General features: G+C 37.0%; 1 protein-coding gene across 1 annotated transcript in view; it reads left to right on the forward strand.

The window, feature by feature from the left end:
* Nucleotides 1–26556, forward strand: part of KLHL29 (kelch like family member 29) — a 278015-nt gene that overhangs the window by 224000 nt on the left and 27459 nt on the right. Inside the window, exons 7-10 of the mRNA XM_070955789.1 lie at nt 11417–11615; nt 15845–16027; nt 17470–17650; nt 25147–25340. Coding sequence (XP_070811890.1) covers nt 11417–11615; nt 15845–16027; nt 17470–17650; nt 25147–25340 — 757 coding nt within the window. The remainder of the gene's footprint in view (nt 1–11416; nt 11616–15844; nt 16028–17469; nt 17651–25146; nt 25341–26556) is intronic.

Consider the following 26556-nt stretch of genomic DNA (forward strand, 5'->3'; position numbering starts at 1 on the left):
AAGGTGAGGGCTTTCACTAATTATGCAAAACAAATGTATTAATGAGGTTTTTCCATTCAAAGTCCTAATCAATATGAAAGGCAGACTCGTCTTTGCATCAGATTACATGGGAGCATCAGAGATCCTGAAGAAACTTCACCTGGAGTTCTGAGGGATTGCCAACTGCAAAGATTCTTTACGTCAAAAAGATGAATTGGATCCCCCAGCAGGTCAAAATAGTATAGTAGACAAAGGAAGTCAAGCAGAGATAAAATTGCTACTTGCACTGACAGCTCATCAGAATAAAATGACATAATGTGACAGACTAGAAGGATTCACAACAATTTAAAGTTGCACAGTTAAAGAGAAGAGGTTGTTGTATGGTTTATCTTCCTGGAGCATTATAAGTCACCATGATTCATCTTTCCTCTGATACCAAAGTAAAATTATGGTCACAAACATCATCATAAAAGGACTCGAGGGACAAATTACAAAAGTTATTGCAGAATTGAAGAATGGCAAAATGCAAGGTCAGGATAGATTTCAGAATAAGTTTTATAAACAGTTCTAGAAATCATAGTTCTATATTTCTTCAAACTGCTTAAACTTGCTTGAGGCAGAGTAATAACCCATAAATATGAAAAAAGTAGAGCTGTAGTTATTATTCAGTAACATTAAAAAATAACTTCCAGCACTACGTAGAACAATATCTTGTCTTAACTAAAATGGTAAACTATTCAGCTGGGTGGCGGCAAATGGACCAGCCGTGCCGATCATCTGGAAGGCTGCCCCCCACCCACCCGCAGCCCATTTTTGGCCTGGACAGCCTCCTGCAAAATCCTGCAGCAACCACAATTCCCTCACTAACCTGCTTTCCAGCTCCGTTCTCCTGTGTGCAGGGCAACAAAAGAAGACCGTGTGACTACCACTTTAAAAAAAGTACAGTCAGACCTTCCAACTTTGCGAGATCTTTTTTTCCCCGAGAAGTTGGAAGGTCTCACTGAACTTTTTTTAAACTGGTAGTCACATGATCTTTTGTTGCCCTGCACACAGGAGAACAGAGCTGGAAAGCAGGTTAGTGAGGGAATTGTGGTTGCTCTGGAATGGGGTGGAAGTGAGGATTTTGCATTATGATTGCTCATAAGTAAATAAGAACCAATTTAAAAAAATCCATATCTGTAGATCAGCATTTTTCAGTCTTGGCAAGTTTTAGATGGGCGAACTTCATGCTGCCTATATGATTTGAACAGAATATTAAGAAACTGAGCCATAGCTCAGAGGTCACTATTAATAGCCATATTATAATATTCTGATTTCAGGCCTTTTATTTACAAAATAAGGATTGGAAGAGAAAAGGGGTATGTAGATTTATCTGAGAAAAGGGAAGCATAAGTATAAGGAAGCTGCTTCAGAACTAGAAAAAAGTTAGTAATAGGTCTCCAAGTTGATTAATTAGCAAGACAGTGTCATAGTACCGAGCAATGAACCCAATTCAATCACAACTCGGAAGCTCCATTTAGGCTTGAAAGACCTTTTATTGAGTACACCATATCGGCACTTAGAAAGGTGAAGCTAGCTCCACTTCAGAGTAATAAAAAGAATAGAAATTTCCCACCGCCTCAGGTGTCCCGGTTCATGTTAACCAATCAATCCAGTAGTAGCTTCTCCCTTCTCAGCAGATGTTTGTTGCCATGACCTTGGTTCTCACGCTGCTTCTGGTCGATGATTTGTCTAGCACAGGGCTCTGCAACCTTAAACACTCAAAGAGCCATTTGGACCAGTTTCCCAGAGAAAAAAAAACACCGGGAGCCACAAAACCCTTCCTGTGCCTGACTATTTCTTGAGCGGCCACAAAACTAGCATATGTAGTTGAATTAAACTTTCTGTTTTCTTCTGAAATGTTTCTTTTCTTGGATTTATCCATGGTTGGCCTACCGGGGGTTGAAAAGCTCAATAAATCGCATGCCAGCAGTGTCTCACATTGGCGGTTGTGACGCATAGTTTGAGTGACAGGGAGCCGCACCAGAGGGGTGAAAGAGCCACATGTGGCTCCAGATCCACCGGTTGCTGACCCCTGGTTTAGCGGATTAAAGCACCACATTCCAGTCCATCCTAACTCCCCACTCTCCCCCCCCCAACGAGTGGCAACTAAGAAACAAAGTGAAAGTAAACATGGCTTCGGCCAAAGTCATTTCGAAGTTGACAGACAGACTATAAAACATCAACCATTTTACCCAAAAAAATTGAGTTGTAGTCTTCCTATTACAAATGAGGTTTGGCTTATATTGCACAGTTATATGGGTGCTTATGAGCTTAGTTTAAAGAAAAACAAAACAATGGTAGAATTAACTGCATGCTTTCTGTTTTGACTACACATTAAGGATTTGAAAATGAGAACTATACTTATAATGCAGTGGTGGGTTGCTACCAGTTCGCACCGGATCGGGCAAACTAGTAGCGGTGGCGGCTGGAGGCTCCGCCCACCCACCCAGACACTTCTGCGCATGCGCAGAAGCATTGCACATGAACGCATGCATGCCCACGAGCGATCCGGTAGCAATGGGTTTTGAAACCGGCCCCTGGTATAATGGAAAGTGCATACAATTTAGGAGAACTAGATCCAGATCCCACTCCTCGGGCACCCTGAGAAAATTGACTCATTTTTTTTTTCTTCACAAAAGTGGGAATACCTTATGAACTCATTGTTGATTAAAGAATTGTCCCAACAAGTCTTCATTAATGGCTTTGCTTCATTCTAGACAGTTGTGAGAAATGGTTTTTATAATTGACTTGAATGAAATCACAGAGGATGTTTCTCCAGTCCACAGATGTGATATGAAAATAGAATCAAGTTCAAAAATATCCTGACAGACTGGCATTTTTGACTAAAACCTATTAGGTGAAATTCAACAGTGATAAAAGTATAGTTCTGCATTTAGTTAAAAATAAATCAAAGATAGAAAATTAAGAAAGGAGTGACGAGCTTGGACAGCAGTACATATAAAAATAGTTATTGGTTTCAGATGAACATGAGGCTAAGTAATACACTCAACACAGGTGATAACAGTAGCATAATGTCTATATTGTGGGAGGTGCTTGGTGCTTGTCCCTGTGCATTTACCCATAGTATTGTGTGTCATATCTGAATTGAATTGCCTCCTATAATAAAGAAGAACTCCACTGCATTTTAGAACCCATGTTATACAGTATCTCACATTTCCCCACATTTGCACTATGAGAATGGTCATCAAATATGTTGTTGCCCTGTCATGTAAAATGAAAAGGAGCACTAGAACCATTGATGGAACTTCAGTTAAGAATGTTAATAATGATAATGTTGTTTTAGAGTAGAGCAGGAAGGAGTTGGGCTGCCATTTTTAAGGAATAATGTATCTACTTCCTGGATTGAGGATCCTGCATTGAGCAGGGGTTAGAGTTAGGGTTCTTGTGAAAGATGTCAAAAATTCTGAAGAGTTATTGCTATTGGCTAAACTGCCTCCGTAGAGAAAGATCTTTGGCTAAGTAAAAAAAATTAAAACAAAGATTATTCCACATTGATTAAAATGGAGCTATGCTGATTGATTTGTCAAAGCTTTATCTGTAGAACTTCTGAACTGGTATTCATTTCTTTCAAGTGAATAGTTAAATTTTCTGAGACAAGATAATGTCTGAACAATTACACAGTCTTTTTCAGGAGCTGAGGGCTGGTTCTTTTGAAACTCAGGGTGAACAGGAAGCACAAATATTAAAGTTTGCATATACCAAAATTGCCATATTTGCTTGCATATAAGTAACTAATCAAATATAAACTATGGCTTCTGGAGGGGTATACGCACATTATATATACTGAGACATTTTGGAAATTATGCTACTGGAATTCTGCAAAACTGAATGAGTTGTTCTAAAATAAAGAAATAGAATACACGTTAAAGTAAATTGTAATAGGAGAGCTTAAAAGAAAAGGAAGGAATAGTAGTAAATAGCAGGAATGCTGGATTAAATAATATGTATTAAATGCTGCATTAAATAATATGTATTCCTAATGTCCGTAAAAAGAAAATGGATAATAAGGTAATTATCACAATCTCAGTTGACAAAAGTAAAAAGATGTCACAATTGAACGTAATTATCTTATAGAGTGCCTTGATTACTAGAATGTGTATCAAAATTAATGAACTCATACGAAAATTTAAAAGAGTTACAGTATACTACATACATTGTTTTAAACAAAGTTCCTCTCATTTTCCAGGGACAGGGAGATTAGTTCTGTATGCTTGTTTTCATGTATGTGTGCAATAAACACATATTCTCAAAGATCTTGGTGCAGTTTTAATGAGATTCTACATCACTCAATGCTAGTAATGATTAATTGGCATTATGAACAGCATCTGAGAGAATGGTTAAAAGAATATCAGCTTTTTGTTGTTGAGGCAGGGCAACTTGTTTTGATTCCTTTTCACAGTGAGCAGTTGTTAAAATGAGAAGACAATGGTTTTTTTAAAAAAGAATATGATTTAATTAAACATTTACTTCATTTCTGCATTAGATGTTGGTAGGTTACTAGGTTTTCCCTAGCAACACCATCATTGATAGATATCAAAAGAGAAGGGGACCTTCTTTGTGAGTTTTGTACAACATGGATTGACTATTGACTAGATACTGTTCAATCTAGTCTAGAAGTTGGAGGAAGGGTATTGCTTTTTTTAAAAAAAAATTGCTAAAACTAGGAAATTTAAAGAAACACAGTGTGTATCTCATCTCTTATAGCCAAGATGATCAAGTAAGCTGTGGTTGAGTAGCACCAGTGTTCCTTGAGGAAACAGATTTGAAAATGCTTCAAAAATAATAATTCATAAGAAGTGCTTCCAGATGGGTGGGAGAGGAAGTACAATCCTTCTCCAAAACAGTGGCATGAAAAAGTAGATGTGGCTGATTAAAGGAATCAGGTTATAATAGATGTAGTTATTTTAAAGAGTCCCCTGATAAAACAGTCACATCTTCTTGTATGGAAACCTGAAAAAAACCACAGTTTTAAAGATGTGCTATGCCAGCAGTCTTGCCCGTTCCGAAGTACCTTTCCCAAATCATTTTCGATTGACCTATCATCTAGCTCAATATTAGTCTATTATAAGATAGAGTTTGTGACTAAACCTACCTTTGCTGGAAGATGCATAGAGTTTTGACCCCATTGATTTTCTTTGATCTCTCATCTTCTTCTAATTTGAAGGACTATGGTATCTAGTAGCAGGTTTGTGGTCTCAAAGGATAAATCCAAAAAGTTTATAGAGAACTTTTCTTTCTTCTCTAAAGAAACGCTCTTAAGTAATCTTGTAAATGTCTGCTCTATTCCTGTGATTTTTAATATCTTTTTTTTTTTTTAAAAAAAACTATTGAGGGAAAGTGCTAAAGGCTTTGGAGCAAATTACTAACAGTATCCCACACCCTTTTTTAAAAAAAAAATTCTACCCCTGTTCTCTTTCCCATATGAAAAATCTGGGTTGTCACTTTAAATAACTCTCTGAAATTGGCAATAGTGTGGGTTAAATAATAAATGGAAGCTAAATTCATACAAATTGAGTTGTTCCAAAACCATAACTGAAAACTGTTCAGAATGCCTCACTTGGTTGTGATTACCACAGTTGGTGTATAGCTCACTTTTTTGGGATAAGATTTAAACACTGAATACATTCCAAATGTTGAATTACAAAATAAATTAAGTAGAAACTGGTAATTATTCAAGCCATTGTCTCACGTCTAATAGGTTTCAATAAGGGTACATGTATCCTACCAAGTGTTCTTCGACTTACGACCGCAATTGGGATTGGAATTTCCATCATAAGTCAGTACAGTTGTACAGTGAGTCATCATGTGATCAGACCCATTTTTATAAATTATAATATATATATATATATATTTTTACCAAAACATGCAGCCATTAAGTGAATCTGGCTTCTCAAATTGATCTTCCTTGTCGGACTCCAGCTGGGAAATTGTGATGATGTGACCGCAAGATATTAGAGTTGTCATAAATGCAAGCAGGCTGCCAAGCACCCAAATTGCAATCAGGTAGCCATGGAGGTAGTATAATAGTTATAACTTTAAGGATGAATCATAAATCATTTTTTTCGAGGCCATCATAATTTTGAACTGTCATTAAACAAGCAGTTGTCAGTTAACGTAATGAAATGTATAGACGACCTTGAGGATTGAAGAGAATTGATGCTGACTAAAAACAATCAGACAAGAAAGGTGGGGAGTCCTCAGTAGCTTATTGGTCAGAAAAGGAGGAAGGGTTTACCCTAATGGTTCAAGCAGTTAAAAGTGGCAGGGGGAAGTTTGTATTTTCAGACTTGCAAGGTTTAGTTAATACAGCCCTAGAGTAAGTTGGAATTAGTTGATCTAATCATTTCCTCTCTGGTTCACCTGAGAGGGATGACAGTCAAGGCTACCTGAATTTTATTAGTCAACTGCCACCTCATATACATCCCACTCAGTACCATTTATCTATCCTGCAGGCAGTTCCAAAGAAGTGGTCTATAGCAGGGGTCTCCAACCTTGGTAGCTTTAAGACTTGTGGACTTCAACTCCCAGAGTTCCTGGGAGTTGAAGTCCAAAAGTCTTAAAGCTTTGCTGGATGAGGAATTCTGGGAGTTAAAGTCCACAAGTCTTAAAGTTGCCAAGGTTGGAGACCCCTCGTCTATAGGGTCTTCCCAAGGACAAATTGTGAACTCTGTCATCTATGAACCATCCTTTTTAAAAAATATCTCAAAATTAATACAGCCTGCTAGATGACACCAAAGTTTATCTAGTCCAGCATATCTAGTTTATCTAATCCAAAATGTTCAACCAGATGTCAGTACTCTAGTAACTCCAGTAACATCTGTGGATACCATGGCACTGCCTCTAAGGAGCAGTTCTGCACTGGGAATTTGTCTTGGAATTCATAGTTCTGGTCATTACTTGTAAAAACCCATATATTTTGGCACAAATGTGCTTCCTGAATTGCTTCCTCCAACCATCAGTCACTGCATATGTCCCAAGAGAACTGTACGTGGTAGTGAGGCTCATAGCATTGTTAACTTTCAGAAATTATTCAGAACTGAACTGTCCCAACAGCTTTATAGTCAGGGATAGTATACCCATGATGGAATGAAGATTACTTACATTTTATGGATTTGTTTACTTATGTTTTATGGCTAGAAAGACAGAGTTATTCTGACAGTTATTTCCCTTGCTCTACTTGTTAGCCGGTAATTCTTTGGATTTCTTTCTTTCCTGGTCACTGATATACATTTTCACTCATCTTCCATTAAACTGTTGAGTTTTTGTTTTGTTTTTTAATTACATTGCAGCATTTTGGAGAGGTTGTACACTATCCTGACTTTTCCTTTTATTATTTTTTTTTTATAACTAGTCAGTATATTTTTGACAGGTTTTGTCAGGCTTCAGAGTACACCTGGCTGTCAGTCTCGCTTTTCCTAACCCTGAACATCCTTTTTACAGGTATCCTTGCCAGAAGGCTTGTGATTTGGCTTGATTTCACTCTCTATTGTAGCCGAGAATAAAGCCATATCCACCCCAAATATTTCTTCTACGCAGCCTGTTCAGAGGTGGTATTCAGCAGGTTCTGACCAGTTCTGGAGAACTGGTAGCGGAAATTTTGAGTAGTTCGGAGAACCGGTAAATACCACCTCTGACTGGCCCTGCTCCCATCTATTCTCTGCCCCCTGAGTCCCAGCTGAGGAAATGGGGATTTTTCAGTAACCTTCCTCTGGAGGAAATGGGGATTTTGCAGTATCCTGCCACGCCCACCAAGCCATGCCCACAGAACCAGTAGTAAAAAAAATCTGAATCCTACCACTGAGCACGTTGAAATCAAAACCCTTAAATAGGTTTGGGCTTCAGGACTTAGATTCTAAGGTTTTTTTTCTCCTTCCCTCCCTTGTCAACAGATACTTGGCTGATCTCCTGATAAGTTTGAAGGCACCTAAACTATGTTGTCATAACAGATCTTTAGTCCAGAAACTGCTGGCTCCCAATTTATCAGCTTTCTCTTTTGGAGTTTGGTCTGAATGCTTGTGTTATCCTTGTTGCTTTTTAAGATACTGACAATTTCCTGGCTAATATTTCGTCAAGTTTTCTCCCCTAAAGAAATTGCCAGCTTGGAAATCAGAGATGTGCCAGTCATACCACATTCAGGAGGATTTCTTCAACAATATCCATTAGCTTTAGCATTTTGATATCAGCTTTATATTATTCAACACAAATATGAAACAAATAAAGACAGCATGGAAATGAAGCCAGTAACAACAGTAGTGTTTTTTAAGAATATACATTAGTATTATTAACATTAACAACTGGGCCAAGGGCAGTGGTGGGTTGCTCCCGGTTTGCCCCAGTTCGGGCGAACAGGTAGTGGCAGCGGCGGGAGGCTCCGCCCACCCACCCAGACATCATCAAAAACGAACTGCGCATGCGCAGAAGTGCTGCATACTCACAAAGTGAGCGAGTGCACCTGCACACTACCGATAGTGAACCGGTAGCGCTGGGTTTTGAAACTCACTACTGGCCAAGGGCATAAGCCCGCGATGGCGAACCTATGGCATGCGTGCCACAGGTGGAACACGGAGCCATATCAGTGGGCACACGAGCTCAGCTCCAGCGTGCCGGCCAGCTAATTTTTGGGTCTTCTGGGCCCATCAGAAGTAGGGAAACAGGCTGTTTCCGGCCCCCAGAGGGCCTCCGGGGGGTGGGGAAAGCCGTTTTTGCCCTCCTCAGGCTCTTAGAGAAGCTCTGAAGCATGGGGAGAGCAAAAAATGAGCCTACTAGGCCCACCATACCATCTTGTGCCAAAAGTGGGGGGAACGCGGGGGGTCATGCACGCATGCACAGGGGGCGGGGCACATATAATTATGGGTGTGGGCACACACGCATGCGACACCCCCCACGCTCCCCCTGCCTTTGGCATGCGATGGCAAAAAGGTTAGCCATCACTGGCATAAGCTGTCGTAGGCAGAAATTTGATGTGTTAATCATTTTGTACTATGTTCTCAATTAGATAACCAGTCAAAATAAATTGGATATGTTTGCAATAATACTGTAATTGTCAAAGCTTTGAAGGATAAGTACTGTCTAAAGATGTGATATTATTCAAACACAGCCTTTATTGATTATTCAGGGTAATCTAATGCACACATACAGAACATTAATTTTATCTTTTTGCTGTGATATTTCCTACTCTGAAGAGATGAACGTTTTTATTAATTTTACGTTTAGACGGTTACTGCAGCTGATATGGTAAAACAGCAAATAAAAGTTTGCTTTTCTTATAGCTCTGTTTTTTTGTTCTTATAGTTCCATTGTTAGTTAAACAAACAAGGGCCTAAATAAATGTAATTTTTAGGGATTTTAATAATGTAGAACTGACAGATGGTAGTTTTCTCCCAAAGATTGAAAAGTGGTCTCTTATGAGTCCCCTAATATTTCATCTCTGCTAGTCTTTTTTTTTAATAAAGGCAACAGCTATCTTCCCTCTGTCCATTATACGAGTAGGTTTTTTTAAACTTCACTTTTGATCAAATTGTGGGAGCTCCAGAGACTTTAGTGTCCTAGAAAATGTTTCAAATAAAACATTTTCAATATATGTGATTGATGTCCTGGTGAGATGTCCAGCTCATAACTAACAGTTACCAAACATTAGTCTCTAATAGGTCTGAATTGATAACCACTTTCTAGAAAGTTAGAATTAGGTGTGTTTAGAACATTAAGTAGAGTACTTTACTGATTAGCCCTTGGGCCATATCAAAGTGCAGAGTTCCAGACACAAATTATTACTAAAATCTGATAAAAACAATTTAAAATGGAATTGGATAAAATACAATTTAAAATGAAATTGGAATAAGTAGAGTATAATTTGCACTCCTTCCAAATCCTCATTTTCTTCTATTCTTAGCTGGCTGTCTTCATTCTCCATAACACACAGTGTCTCCAAGATTGAAAAGTTAGCTAAGAAAGGTATTCGGAATGATAACGGTATTCCCAGTTGCCTGAAGATCTCAGGTGCTTTGAAGTTCTTAAAGAATGTTTCCATCTCCCTTTCCAGTGTTTCACAGCATTGCCCTAGCAATATCTTTGACTGTTCTTAATTACCTTTTCCCATTTTTTACAAATCTGCTCTTTTTGCCTATTTTCCACCTGTTGTGCTTTTATGGTCTGAGGCAGTTTGTGATATTTAGGAGAAATGAACAGTTGCAAAAAATAAATCATTGCATGAATTCTCTGTTTTATAATATTCCTTTTTCTCTCACTTGCACTTTTGGTTTCTGTTACGCCTTGACTGATGATAGATGTTTTCAGCTATTTAAATATCCGTTGCACAGTAAAGTTTATTTTATTGATGCAGAAGGATGGAGATATGCCACATGCATTCGATTATTAGCTCCTTGAGCTTGACTTCTAGCAGAACCTGAAAGAATGTATTTGTTTTGTCAGTGAAGAAAAGCCCATGGCTTTATCACAACTCCTGCTATTATTCACTACATTCACTTTAGATGTTCTATAAACTTAGAACTTTTTTGACATTTGAAATGCTACCAGAATAACTGTTTGTTTGAAATAAAGCAGCCAGTCTCTTTATTTCAAAGTTAACTGAAGAACTTGAAAAAAATCACAACAGGCCTCCTCTGTTCAAGATATATTAATTTGGCATGGGTTCCATCATCAATTTTAAGTTTGAAATGTTGGTTTACATGCTATAAAACAAAAGCTGATATCTTTTGACATTATTTCTTCCTTTCTGTGAGTAAGAAGGCTTACTTTTTTTCCTCAGAAGAATGTTTTATCTTCATCAGGGTGGTAGCTATTTTTTGTGAAGAGGAAACACAAGAAGAGAAAAGCCTAGACCTGTGATGGTGAACCTGTGGCAGACGTGCCCAAAGTGGCATGTGGAGCTATGTCACCTGGCATGGGCGGCATCGCCCGTTCCTCTTCTGGGTTTCTGGCACGCATGCGCATGCGGTGATCAGCTGGCCTTTTTGCATGCAGCAGTGCCGGAAACTCGAAGAGCTGGTCTTCTGTTTTCCTGCGTGACCATGCATGCCGGCCAGATGAATGTCATGCGCGCCAGAAACCCGGAAGAGTAGCTGGCTGAAACTAGACATTCAGTAGCTAAAACCAGAAGTTCATTTTCAGGTGCGTGAATGCGCCCTGGGCAGCTCCTGTTCCGGGTTGCAGCCCATATGCATGCACGCTCCCTTTTCGGCACTCGGTGCCAAAAAGGTTCGCCATCACTGGCCTAGACAGAATTATTATCATGAAAATAGGCCAAGTACAAATGTTCCACTGTCCCAAATAGATCCCCGCACCCCAAAAAAGAGGGCAGGGCTGTTGAGAAACCAATTGCATGAAGAAGTCACAGTATCTTTTTTTTTTTTAACAGTATTCTGCTGAGCTGTTGGCAGTGGTCCGTCTGCCCTTCATCCATCCCAGTTATCTGCTAAACGTTGTTGACAATGAGGAATTGATAAAATCTTCAGAGGCCTGTCGGGATCTGGTGAACGAAGCAAAACGTTATCACATGTTGCCACATGCCAGGCAAGAGATGCAAACTCCAAGAACCCGGCCCAGATTATCAGCAGGTAATGGTGGAGCCTTGAATATATCGTATTTCTGAGATGTCTAATGGTATTTGCAGGCTGCAAGTAAGGAACCAAGATTAAAAGGCTTCCTCTCACTTTTCCTGTAAAGCGTCCAAGATACAATCTGATATCAAACTGGGCAATTGGGCATTGCAAACTGGGCAATTGAGCATCCTGCAGTCCTTCAGGTTTTTCCCACTGATTCTCCTTGTGGCAAAAGTTATTGAGAGCGTGGGACCAGAGAGAGAGCATTCATCATCCCAGACCAGGTGCTAATTCTCTAGCAGATGGTTTTCTGTCATGGTTTGGTCATATTTATTTAACAGCTTAGCACAGACAGGAGATAGAATTCTGAGCATGTAGGTAGTTTATATTTCTTTAATCCAACCTGACTTTTTTCCCCAAACACCTTTAAAATTACAGACATCCTTGAATATGTTAGATTGCCTTCCAGAAAATAGTATAATCTTTTCTTTTCTTTTTTTTTTGCCATTTAATGATGACAATAATATTTTTTTAAAAATGTTGACAATAACATATCTAAATCTATGCATGACCCTGAGGTATCACAGCCACACACACCTTTTGTATCATTTATGAAATGCCTGGCTAGCTGCAAGCAGATTTATTAAGCAGAAAAGCCATTAAACATAATGTGACTTCTGGATAAAGTCTACAGAGGATCTCACTCGCCCCTTGGAAACGAGGACTCATTTTCATAAAATAAGGGGCAGACTACTGAAGGAGAGAAGCTATTTCTGCCTTGGTAAAAGTGAAGACTCCCAAAAAAAAAGAAAATGTACATTGGAATCCATGAAAGGAGAGGGCTCCTCCACCCATAGTCCTCACATTGTGAGACAGAAGGGATTACAGTGGCCTCTCTCCTGCCCTGTTGTAAACCTATAACTTTGACAGTTCTTTTTTTAAACCTATAGCCCTGACAGTTCTTCTGACCAGTTCAGTTTATCTTTTTCTCTTACTTTATCAACTCCTTCCCTTTCCAGTCCAGCAAACCTGTTCTTTCACTCTCTTTCCTGATGATTTTCTTCCTTTTTTTGCTACAGTAGTGGCCAAAATTGTGGAAACCTTTTGGGAAAAGTGTATTTTCTAAAACTAGCTAATAACACCATTCTCTTTTTGGAGTAGTGCCATAAAATTATATATCAATGGAAAGATAATTTAATCAAGAATGTAACGCAATAACTTTTATGAAGGATTTGCTATTAGAATAGCAGTTACAGCATAAAGAAAAAAAGTGAAACACGTAGAAAAAACGAGATATACAAAAACTATCACGTCAGTTAATACTTACAGTAGTTGGTAACCTTTAGCATGAATTACAGCCTTACAATGTCTTCCCATGGAGTCAACCAAGTCTTTTAGTTCTGCAGCTGATACAATGTGAAACTAAGATTGAATGATTGCTTCTATTAACTGGGTTTTATTGCTGGGTCACTTCTCACTAACAAGTTTCTTTAGTTGGCTCTATAAATTTTCAATTGGGTTAAGGTCTGGGCTATTCCCAGGCCATTCCAGCAGTGGAATATGATTATCTTGAAACTCCAAAAAAAAAAGGGGGGGGTGTTATTAGCCATCAAACCTCAAAAATATACTTTTCCCAAAAGGTTTCCACAATTTTGGCCACTACTGTATTTGCATTGAAGAGAGAGAAAGGAGTACAGGTAGCCCTCAACTTACCACCACAATTGAGACCAAAATTTCTGTTGCTAAATAAGACATTTATTGAGTGAGCTTTGCCCTATTTCACGACTTTTCTTATCATAGTTGTTAACTGCAGTTGGTAAGGGAATCATTCGATCATTAAGCAAATCTGACTTCCCCCATTGACCTTACTTGTCAGAAGCCAGCTTGAAAGGTTACACGTGGTGATCACATGACTCTGGGACAATACGACTGCCATAAATACATGTCATTGCCACGTGTCTGAATTTTGATCGCATGACCATGGGGATGCTGCAATGGTCATAAGTGTGAAAACCGTTCATGTCACTTTTTTCAGTACCGTTCCAACTGCGAAGTCACTAAACGGATGGTTAGAAATCAAGGACTACCTGTATTTGTAAGGGTTTTTAAGCAAAAATTGTTTGGCATGGATGTGTAGTTGGAGGATCTATACATTTTTAAAATGGGATGCCATTTTATAGATAATTACTTCATCTTCAATTTTGAGCAATGTCCTTTTTTGTCCTGAATGTAATAGTTTATGTAAATTGACCTCTTCGGACTGTGGAAAGTCATAACTAAAGTGCCTCTGTTTGGTAAACAACTTAAGTCTTATATTTTATTTGACATTCTTGGTTATAATGATACTTTAAAAAACATAATATGAGAGTGTTTTTTTTTAATAAATTTCCTTTTATATTCTTGTATATACATGAGCATATATGAAAAGAAAGATGAGCAATATTGTAAATGAGTAACTAAATCAGTGAACAGATTAAATTCCCAGATTTTATTTATTATCTAGGAAATATAAAGAGATCCTGATCGGCTTTTATTATAGTAATGTTAAAAACATTTGAACAAAACCATTCTGTTGAAAGATAGCATGACATCTCAGGTAAAATTTAGGCATATTTACATGTGGAGGGCATTCTAATTGCCTTTCAAAGGTGCTTCAAGACAGAAAGAAAATTCAAAAAGCCGAAAAGTTATTAGTATATAAAACTGTATGTCAGGCTACATTTCTTGCAGAAATGTTATCTGATTAGAGAATTTATCAGAAAGATGAAATACTTTCAGGAACAGTCCTTCTCTTACTCTTGTAAATTGGAGGTGACCAACAAATCATCAAAATGTCTTATAATTTTACAATTTCTGGAAAGTATCTGTTCACAAAAAAAATTGTAGGGGGTAATACAAACTATTTTCAGAAAATTATTAATTAAGAAAAAGTAATTTCCCAAGAATAAGAAGATTGATTATTTCTGTAAGTCAAAGTCCAATTAGTGTAACTATTCATTAAGAGTTTTTCAATCCTTTGTGAAAATCACAATATCTACAATATCCTCTTGAGACTATTTATTATAATCACATTAGTTCTAAACAGGTGATGAGTTTTCCTGCCATTGTTCTGGAAACAATCATCTTAGTGCCAACTGAATTTACGCCCAAGTTTTATAATCTGTCACTTGTTGATACTATCTCTGTATATCTGTATAGCAATAAATAGTTCATTCCAAAGCAGAGAATTATTATTAGATTTTTATTCTGTCCCTCCCCCTACAACTTTTTTTTTTTTTGAGAGAGAGAGAGAAAGAGAGGGTCAATTCAAGATGGCAACACATGTAATACTTCCGTTTCATATTTCTCCACAGCAATAGCCTTGTGAGGATTGCTGGACTGAGAGAGAGTGACTGGCCTAAAGTCACCTAGCTAGCTTTCATGCCTAAACTAGAACTCCCCAATATCCTTGTTTCTAGGCCAGTACCTTAAACCAAACTGACTCTCATGGTAGCTAAACATTTGAAAATGTTCCTATTCTCTTTTATGTTATCATGAGACAACTAAAAATGTACAGTAGTTGTGTTTATTTTCCTCTCCCTCTCTCCGAGGGGAAAAGAAACACTTAAGTTAAAATTTCCAAAGCAAACATAAGGAAGGAAACATAAACACCCTATCTGATGTCATGCTGGCAATGCTCAATAGATTATTTTAGAATACACATCCATCATTTAAAGAAAACTCCACTTTTTGAAAAATATTTTTGAGTTCTTCAAATAAGTTCCTTGCACAAAGATCTTTTAAGGAATAATTATTCAAATCCATATTAGCAGGTGAAGTGTAATGTTTCCCCCTGGATTAATATTAATTCATTTGAGTTGAAGGGCTTGACCTCCTTTGATATTGGATCAATATTAATGTTGTTTTGAAAATAAGGATAAACATAAAAATTAGCAGGAAAGGTATATTGAAAAAGAAGTGTCTTTCCACTCGATAGAAACATACTCCAAATTTAGTCTACATATATTATCTTGCCAGAACTTGAAAAAAAGGCCATGCATTGTGTGCTGCTTAAGCAGCAAGAGGAATATTTTAGGCCATGTACAAACTCTGCTTATCCTGTTCAGAGTGCACTAAGCATGTAATCAAATCTAATGAAACAGCAGAAAAGAATTAAGCTTATGCAAAGAATAACAAGGTAAAGGAAATTGGAGATTATGATCCTTCAGACATTATGATCTGATAATATATATTTACCATTCTAGGTGTAGCAGAAGTCATAGTCCTAGTAGGAGGCCGTCAGATGATTGGAATGAATCAACGGGCTTTGACAGCAGTGACATGCTTCAATCCTCAGAACAACAAATGGTACCCACTGGCCACCCTGCCCTTCTATGATCGGGAGTTCTTTAGTGTGGTGAGCGCTGGAGACAATGTCTACCTCTCAGGTGAGCAACAAATACGATGGATTCTTTGCAAACTTATATGGCAAACTAATCAGAATGGATGGATGATTGTTTGGCTGGGAAGAAGAGAGTTCCTTCGAGCATTTTCCATTTCATTTCAGCTCAGATTTTCTCCCTAGGACATTTTCCCCGTGTAATGTGCAAAAAGATACATTCGGGATCTTGATTAAACTGTGAAGAGCTTTTCCTTGCAATTGTGACACAGTATGAAGCATCTGGATCTGAATCAAAATGATTATGTTTCTGTATCTGAAGCCGGTTTGTTCAAGTTGTTGATCTGTATGACCATGTTTACTTAAAAGACATGTAATCCCTGCTCATTTTTTAAAAAAATCTGTCCTTGAAACCTCTTCCTACTTTTAGTGAAAGGGAACAAGCTCTTCTCTCACATGTGTAACTGGAGGAACAGAAATGCTACAACATTACCGACATGTAAATTCACAATATCACATAATGATTTAGGTAAATACGCATAGTACAATTTTTAAAATGCCACCACAGCTACTTCATTATTCATGGTGGCGCAGTGATTAGAGTGCAGTACTGCAGGCTACTTCTGCTGGCTGCCTGCAATTTGACAATTCAAATCTCACCAGGCTCAAGATTGACTCAGTGTTCCATCCTTCCAAGGTGGGTAACACGAGGACCCAGATTGTTGGGGGCTGTAGGCTGACTCTGTAAACCGCTTAGAGTTTAAAAGCACTGGAAAGTGGTATATAAGTCTAAGTGCTATTGCTATTGCTATAACCACAACATACTATAGCCAACATTTCACTTGTGGAAGGAAATTTACATAGTCAACCTTGGGGACTGCATGGAATTAGGAAGGAAGTACAAGGTATGAGAGATTGTAGGTGGAGAAAAGGTGAGAGAAGAATCAATTGCAAAAGCTGTTTGCCACATGCCACTGGGAGTATCTTGATACTTTTTTTCATTATTACTATTTTCGTGATACCCATAGAGTATAATGTGTAGTGACTCTTCAAAATCCTTAATTACTGTATTACGTTCTGCATCCATGGATGGCACAGAGATTCTGAGAACAGCCCCCCTGGTTGTAGCATCCATTGCCTAGGCCATGTGTTAGGGATAATTTCTAATCTGAAAATGTTGAGTAAGATGCTTAGTTGCTTCATACAACTGAATAGCCTGTAGGATATTTATGAATGCTGCCTAATTATGCTCACATATGCAAATGTCCTGCCTAGCCTGACATCATGACAGCCTTTTTTAAAAAATAAACCGTTGGGATGCATAAATAAGTGACAGCAATCTGCATCATCGGAACAGATGCTTGCAATCGACGATGATTTATTTTAATTAGTCATGTGTCATTTGGAAGATCTTGTATTGCAGTTAACTTGCCTTGCAATATATATCAAGTCACTGTGGGGTTTTTTCCCCCTTCTCCTTACTGAGGACAGGTGGTATGGAAGCTGGAGTCACGCTAGCTGATGTCTGGTGCTACATGTCGCTCCTTGATAACTGGAATCTCGTTTCCCGAATGACAGTCCCACGATGTCGACACAACAGTTTGGTTTATGATGGCAAAATATATACCATAGGAGGCCTTGGTGTAGCGGGCAATGTCGATCATGTGGAGAGGTAAATTTATTTTGTGTACAGAAAATAGTTCTGAAACTACTCAGAGATTTGATGATGAAAATAACATTTTTTTAGATTATTTAGTAGATTGGATTTCTTAAAAATCAGATAAAGTTGGGTTTGAGTTTTGTTCTGTTTTTGTTATTTTAGTTCCTCCTGAACCAGATCTTAGTAAAAGTGTGACTGAGAATAAGGAGTCTCGGTAAGTAACAAAGGAGCTTAGATGTACCAGATCTCTGTTTACTTTCCCATTAGAGTTATCCTGGTATACTATTATTCTAGGACATCCAACAAATCAGTTTAATAGACATGCAGGGCAAGAATAATATCCCTAAAACCAGCAGGGAGGTTAGCACTTTTTTTATTCCTGTGGCTTTAGCTTTTATAAATTTAGAGAACCATGCTTCTGCGACTGATTAAATTAAAGGGAACTGCTTCCAGAGATCTGTGCCCAAACAGACCCACCTCAGTACCAACTCAGTGGCCCACCAACCAACACATAAAGGTGTCTCGAAATTGGCCAACTCAGCACATCTGAGGCATTTCTGAAGTATCTCCATTCCTGTTTTGGGACTGTATCATGTGGGCATGTGTTGTGATCCTGTTGTTTCTGCCTTGCTGCACAGCATATTGAAGTGATCACAAAGACCATTCTTCATGGTTCTTTCCCAATAATATTTTATTCTGGTAACTAATCTTGTGTACAAGGCCACAACCCTTTATTGTTTCTCAAACTGCTTGGAGAGAGATGTATTATCCAAATGCCCCTTCAGCCTAAATCTTGATTCAACAAATGAATTAGGTTTTTTTTTTTAACTATGAAAAACTAATAGTTTTTTTAAAAAAACCTAATTCATTTATAGAATTAGCAAAATTCTATCAGCTTTTCCAATAGTTAGGGGAGAGACCCATCCTACGTCTGTGTTGTAAATTTTGAGGACAGTGATTTGTATGGATTACGGAGTAAGAAATTTAGTTTTTTCATGAAACGTCAACTGAATCTCTTAAGACCCAAAGCAACTGCTCATATCTTTTATACAAAACAATGGGGAACCTAAGTTACTTAAGTTTCTATGGATCCTTATCAATACTAAAAGAATTTGTTGTCCAAATTGTTTCTCAATGTATAGTTTCATCAAAGTGCAGCATTGTTCATGAGGTTGCTAAACTGGCATGATGATTTTGTCTCATTCTAAAACCATTATCAGGAGCTGGAAGGAGTAAAGGTAGACTGTGCCCACAGTACTTTTTGTAGCTACCTATAGCCAGATTAAAATTGTTACTTGTATTTCTCTTATTATGAGATTAATGTTTATAATAATTGGCACTTTATTCTCTTCTTCGTTTCTCTCACTAAATCTATTCCTTTTGATTCTACTGTGCCATCTACTGGTTTTTAAGCCCTTGAATTTTCTGCTGGCATACAGAAAACAAAACCTTGGCACCTCCTGTTACTCATTTTTTTTAAGAACAAGCTATGTTTTCCAATCTCTGGATTTTTTTTTTTTATTTTTTTTTTACTATTTCTATAAAGAGTGTTACAAATACTATATTTCAGATTCTAGGCAAATAACTAAAGCATTCATCTGTTTTGTAAAGTGTCTTCACAGAAGTTTTCATTTTTGAACTTGAATGATTGTTTTAGCTATTTCCATTTTAAAAACTCTTATTTCGCATAGAGCATAAATCTCACAGAAGAAGATACTTGAGTCCCACAAAGATCTGCGGACATTCACTCACTGATTCATAGGTACATGGGAATCAAGTATATACACAATGTCATCAAAATAAATTTTACAATAAAACCTACTCAAATATACATTTCTTCCAGCAAAATTAGTTCAGTCAGAGTGATAACTAGCACTAGAGAGAGACAGACAGAGACAGAGACAGACAGACAGACAGACAGACAGACAGACAGACAGACAGACAGACAGACCTGTAGAACAGCCTTCTACAATCAGAATGTGTGGATTTTTAACTCCCTGAGTTTTCAATTCAAATCCACACTTACACTGGGCACTTTGTGTTGGGGAAGGCTGCTGTAAACTATTCAAAGCTGTTATGCATCAGCCATATTTGGACGTCACAGTAAACCAAAATTTCATTAGATACTTCTAGTGTACTCGTAAATCAGCATGATGGCTACTTACCAGGTTTTCTTGCTAACCCATACAGTTTGTTCTCTGGCTTGTGCAGCATTGGTATGAAGATCATAGCTTATGAATGTTATGCTGAGAAAGGTCAAAGATATCAGTAGACTCACAGCCCTATATGAAGCTGAGGAGGACATTTTGGGTGACCAATAAGCCAGAATTCTTTAAAATTAAGATGTACTATAATATCTAAAAGAAGACCTCATTTTGTTGCCAACAATCTACTGAATTTATTGCCAGAACTGCAATTTGAACTAGGCATTTTATACAAGGAATGGTAATAGTTAGATTTCAGACTAACAGCAGGTTTAGGGTTAAATTTTCGTTAGCTAAGTTTAATTCAGTTATTCAAAGAAAGATGGGATATAAATATAATAAATAATATTGGTAATTATAATTTGTAGCTATTCTCTTAGCTGCCAAGGTACATCATCAGCTCTCTTTGATGAAGATACTTCTTGCCTGATTTAATATACAAATATTTCAGTATCAAACAATATGCAGATATTAGTTCAGTGAAAATTACCTGCATGTGCTTATCCATCATGAAAATAAGGTTTTTCCAAATTTTCATCATATAATTTCTCCAACCCTGCTTCTCCGCTGTAGAGGCGGGAACATTATTCTAATGGAGTTTGTGTTTTAATGCTCTGCAATAGTTTTTTGTATTGCTTTTCTATAAATTCCCTTCTGAGAAATAAGAATATGCATTGAAGCTGGGCCATCTATTCTATCACATTCCTTTTCAAATGGATTTTTTCCCTTTGCTATATGCAATGAGACAAAAGAATTTTAAAGAGATCCATGATGTTCATATGCTTGTAAGATTCAAGTAGATAGCAGTTTGGAATCCATAATGTGACTACAGAAAAAAAAAATGCCTGCAGCTTTGGCCAGTCATATTTCAGCTGGAAGAAGAAAAGGCGATATACAGGAAGGACATATTTATGGGAGGCATAGAAAACAGACTTTTATAATACAGTACAATGTTGTTTTTCCGTAACTATTTTTCTGCAAAGTATCCTCTGAATAATGTATAAGATAGTGAAGGTATGGTACATAAATTTCAAGTAATGATGGTACAGAAGCTTTATAAGAGAAATAAATTAAAGCATTCATTGATAAAGTTGCTAACCAAGACAGAAAAGAATTAAGAGGACAATGCTTATGTGTATTCAGACATAATTCAGAAAAAGAATAATTTACAGTATAATCCAAAGAGCTTTTTCCATTCAATATAAGTACAGAGTAACAAATATTAAAATCTGTAACAACTGAAAACATGGAATGAGAAAAACATGACATAGCTGAAATTGGGGAAATATGTCCAACTTGTCATGATAACTATTATTTATTTTTATTTTTACAAGTTTTACAGACTTCAATGCTTTGTAAGTTTAAATAATAATTGTCATTTCACAGTATATTCTGGATATATTATACCATATTATAGCATAGCATATATACATACATACATACATACATACATACATACATACATACATACATATTATCTATCTATTTATCCTTTAATTTTGTTTTTCTGCCCAAGAGTATTAAAACTTAGTGTCCAAACAATGAGAGCAATAATACAAGTCATATGATAGCTCTTTCCCATGATAACATTGGAATTGACTTGCTGTTCAACTCCTCTATGGGAGTTGAAGTTGTGAATCCTGTCACATTAGCAGCTGGTGTATCATTATGTGAAGTCATGGAAGAAAGTTCCTCCATCCCCCAAAAATATCAGATTTAAGTTCTGGCACTTGATTCCAAGTGCTCAGGTTATTCATTTCCTCTCTCCTGGAATAGTAGTTAACCTTTTGATCTGCAACAGCTATTTTTGTGTCCAGACTTTGAAAGAATCACTTGGACAAAACAAAGAAAGTGGAGGTCAGGAACACTTTGGCCTAGAAAGGAATTATTTCTGGCAGCTTAATGTCCATTTAAAACTTAATCCTCTGCTTTGGAGAAGGATCAATAAACAAGTAATATGAATCTGCTTCCAGAAAAGCTTCCAAAGTAATGGAATCAGAATAGTAGCAAACATAAAAATTAAAATGTAGTTTGAAGCATGGCGAATGGACGCAACATGGTTACAACGAGGTGAACTGTGCCTATTATACCAGTATGCCATCTTATTAGTATTACCATATTTTTGGATATAAAATGCACCAGACTATAAGACGCACCTAAATTTACAGGAGGAAAACAAGAAAAAAATAGGTTTTGGCCTCCACGCGTCAGATTTTTGCCCTCCCAGGCCCCCAGAAGCACTCTGTAGTGCTCCACATGGCCCGTTTTTGCCAAAAATGGGCCTTTTTCACCAAAAGGACCCATTTTTGGGCTCCCAAGCCCTCTGTGCGTTGCGTTTTACCCTCCCAGGCCCCCAGAAGCACTGCAGTGCTCCGCACAGCCCATTTTTGGCCTGCAGAGTGCTTCTGGGGGCCAGGAAGGGTGAAAACATGACATGCAGAAGGCTTGGGAGCCTGAAAACGCCCGTATTTGGTCTATAAGATGCACCTAAATTTCACCCACTTTGGGAGGTGGGGGGGAAGGTGCGTCTTATACTCCGAAAGATACAGTATTTACTGGGAGAAATTTAAGAGAAAATTCTTCTTATTCCTGAAGGCATCACTTAGGGGGGAAAGTGCATCTTTCTTTATGTAGAAGATTTAGTTCCAGTTAGCCGTACCCTCTGAACAAGCTCTTTCTGATTGAGAGTTATACAGTAGACCATCATTTAGCAATTGATTTTTCCCCCATCTCGCACTGTAGCATAGCAGGAGATCTTCAACAAAACTTTTATGGAAGTTCTATCCTCTTTGATGTACAAGTATCCTGCTTTTGTCACAGCAGTTGAATGAAATTGCTGAGTAAACAGAAAAAGTATTAGACAGTATATATGTCTAAAACAAGCAGAATTTATAAAGAAGCAAGCAGAATTAATCTATTTACAGATTTTTTGCGAAGCAAAAGTAGCATTCATGGAAAATGTATTGTGTTCCATAACATAGTTTCTGTTCTGATTTGAAAAATACAAAGCTCGCTATCTCAAATATATAATGGTAGAATGTCGGGACCCTCCAGAGCTATATCCAATAGTTTTTTTTTTTTTAATAATCTCTTTCACTCTGACAGAATAAGGGTAGGAGACTGACAGGAAAATGTAATTCTCCTTCCACCAAAGGAAACACAGATTTGTATTTGGGGACAGAGCAAACATCTCAGAACATTTTGGCCGTCTTCTTATCTTGTATAATCTGGCCTACGTGTAGGCATAAATTGGCATGTGTGTGATTGAAATATCCAAATGTAAATCCCAAAGCCATGTTTTTGGAAATAAACATTGTAAAATGAAATCTATCCTAGGAATATGCGAGTTAAACATTTTGCTTTTTTCACTTCAACTTTTTTTTCCCTACGAAGTACTTATTAGAATATTGAAAGTATCTTTTACATTGCTGCAAAAGATAGCCATTCGTATTATCCACAGCTTTTGAAATTAAGATCATGTGTGTGTTTTGACAACAGATTAAGTTTACTTTGCCTTTAATTTTTCCTCAGTTCCTTTCTTGTATTTTATTGATAAAATATTTTGCCCCTCAACCTATTCCTGCAGTTTTTAACTAGTAGATTCGGAGACATCATTAAAAGGTCATTAGCAATATGAATGTATATTTCACAAAAGAAAAAAATGAGTGAAGAATCATGAATTCCAATAATGCTCATGTTTATTAACTGCAAAGTTGCCAGTAGCATTAGGCTCTGGGTGTGTATGTGTGTTGAGAGCCAGAAAAAAATAATAATGCTTATACAGTAGTTTGTGTCTCCCACTATTAGATTCAAAAATTTAATACTGAACTGGCTATGCTGCATTCCATGGCAGTGTATAGCAACGATATCTCTTTTTTTTTCTATCTGCCAGTTTATTTTGATTGCTACCATTTTAGCTTTAAAAATAGGTGTCTGAACTGGTGATACTGTTGAAAATGAATCTTCATCTATGGTTTATTAACTGTACATCTTTATGGTCAGTAGCTTGATTAAATTTTACACCAATGACCTTAGAACTAATTTAGCACTCTGATGCATATACTTAATCTGCTATGAGATAAGGGAAGAAGGCTGGCATGGTAACATCCTAGATTTTCAGCCTGTTACGATAAAATGGGGCAGCTTTGTTTACACAGTGAACATTAAACCGAGACAACTTCCATGTCCCCAAAATATTTAATAAATTTAATATTTAATAACGGAGGCCAAGAGCTAGCATACTATGTTCTGTCTGAAAAGCAGATGATCTTCAAGTTAAACAATTGAAGTGTGGCATTTGCTTTCCTCTAGTTGCTGTTAGATATCACTGCACTGATTTGCAAGGATTATCTCTTCTGTTCTAATTAACTGAAGTTAATTAATAGGAGGCATCTTGACAAAGGAATCCTGGATTATTTTAGTCAAAGATATAATTAGATTTGAGAGGCATATGCAGAGAATAACTTTCGTTTTCTCTTCTGCTTATTCACTAGCTGACGCTATCACTGCCTGCCTTAAAATGGTAGAAGGGCTTCTTGATAAGAACAGAAGAAGCTTTTGAAGAGAAAGGAATTGATATGAGATGGAAATGAATATGGGCCTGCCTGTCTCATAGCCTGGATCCATTGGATTAGTGGCTGTTGTTTGGGCCTAGTGAATTTAACCCTTTTTAATACATCTAAACAGAGTTTATCTCTCTTTATTTAACTTCTTTTCTTTCCAATGGCAAATGATTCCAGGATTTTATTTTATTTCATTTTTTAGTTTCTGCTAGAAAGAGGGAAAGGATTGCTATTATATGTGAGAGAATTGTGCATCAGGAAGAAAATTATTGGTATATGCAATTGGGAATAATTAATTTTACAAAATGGTTACTTTATTTATAGGCAATTTGTACTTCTTAATTCAGTTGTGGGTGGTTATATCCTTTTATATGTTTATTTATTGGTATGAAGTGCGGACATTTATTTTGGGATTGGGAGAATCTAATCTCAAGAATTAGATTCAGCTGACATTAAAAATGTTAAGTTGAAGAATCAGATAGATGGGCAACATAGAAGAATTCTATCTATCTATCTATCTATCTATCTATCTATCTATCTATCTATCTTTATTACAGCTACATATATTTCCCTTTTTTGTTCAGATGATCTTTCAGAGTCAGCTTTGTTTTGGAAAAATACAATAATTGTCAACTGGATGCATTATTAATGAGACTAGAAAATATATTTATGAAGTTGTTTTCTTGACAGGTGAAGATTCATCTCTTTAGCATCTAGGTTTATTCATCTGTCTTCGTTCTAGGTATGACACCATCACCAATCAGTGGGAGACAGTTGCTCCTTTGCCAAAGGCGGTGCATTCTGCAGCTGCAACTGTTTGTGGTGGAAAGATCTATGTTTTTGGAGGTGTGAATGAAGCTGGCCGAGCTGCTGGAGTCCTGCAGTCATATATTCCACAGACTAATGCATGGAGTTTTATAGAGTCACCAATGATAGGTAAAAGTAACATACTTCCAGTTTTAACTTGAAGATGGGGAAGGAGTAATGCGTATGCTGTTGATTTATTGACAATGAATTCAAATTTTAATGTATTTACAGAAAATAATTAAGAAAGTATAATTTTCTACGTTTATGAATCTTCTCATTAGTTAGGCTAATGGAGCTGGTTAGCATGCTGAAAGCCCTCACTCCACCTTTTAATTAATTTTAAATATTGCTTGTCTCTTTTAATTTTAAATTTTATATACTGTTCTTATGCTTTTAATATTTTATTTGTACATCATAAACCCTCTTTGCATGGGAGATGGGGTTTATTAAATATAGATGGAGGGAGGGAGGGAGGGAGGGAGAGAGAGAGAGAGAGAGAGAGAGAGAGAGAGAGAGAGAGAGAGGGAGAAAGAAAGAAAGAAAGAAAGAAAGAAAGAAAGAAAGAAAGAAAGAAAGAAAGAAAGAAAGAAAGAAAGAAAGAAAGAAAGAAATTGAAGATATGAATGCAAAGAAAGTCAAGGGAATGCGTGCTATATATTATTATGGTATTATGCTTATCTTTTAAAATTGGAGTGTTTTAGTGAAAAGGCAGAACAAAGAGACAATGGGTGCCATTAGCCTATGATTCCTACATCAGAAATCTTGATGGGCCAGTTTAGATGTAGTTTTACCACATTGTCCTAGCTTTTCAGTAATCCAAACAAGAGCTCACATGTTTTTCCTCTCACCATAAATGTAAGATGGTACAGAAATATAGAGATCCTTATTTGAGCACATATGTTTTCATACTTTGGTTTGTTAGTACTAACTATACTATACTATACTATACTATACTATACTATACTATACTATACTATACTATACTATACTATACTATACTAATTGTACTGTACTGTACCATATTTGTGTATAGTATATACACTATGCATTATAATTGTGATTTTCATATAGTATAATTGTGATTTTTCTATGCTTGACGGTTTCAATGTGGACATTTTATGTTGTGCTCTCCACCCTCAAATCAGAAGTATTCTTTCTTATCATGAAGAAGTGTCCTCTGACTTCTAGACTACAATAAACATATTGTTAAATTTCCCTTGGCCATTGTAGAAGAAGCAATTCAGGACTTGCTTGTAGCATTGATTTATGGGTGTAACATTGCCGCTGTTCCTTCGCTGCTGTTAGTGTTCAACTAAACATGACATGACATGCATATGATGTGCCA

Source organism: Pituophis catenifer, unplaced genomic scaffold, assembly GCF_029215685.1.
Source record: "Pituophis catenifer annectens isolate HBS135680 unplaced genomic scaffold, rPitCat1.0.hap2 SCAF_1, whole genome shotgun sequence".
Lineage (NCBI taxonomy): Eukaryota > Metazoa > Chordata > Lepidosauria > Squamata > Colubridae > Pituophis > Pituophis catenifer.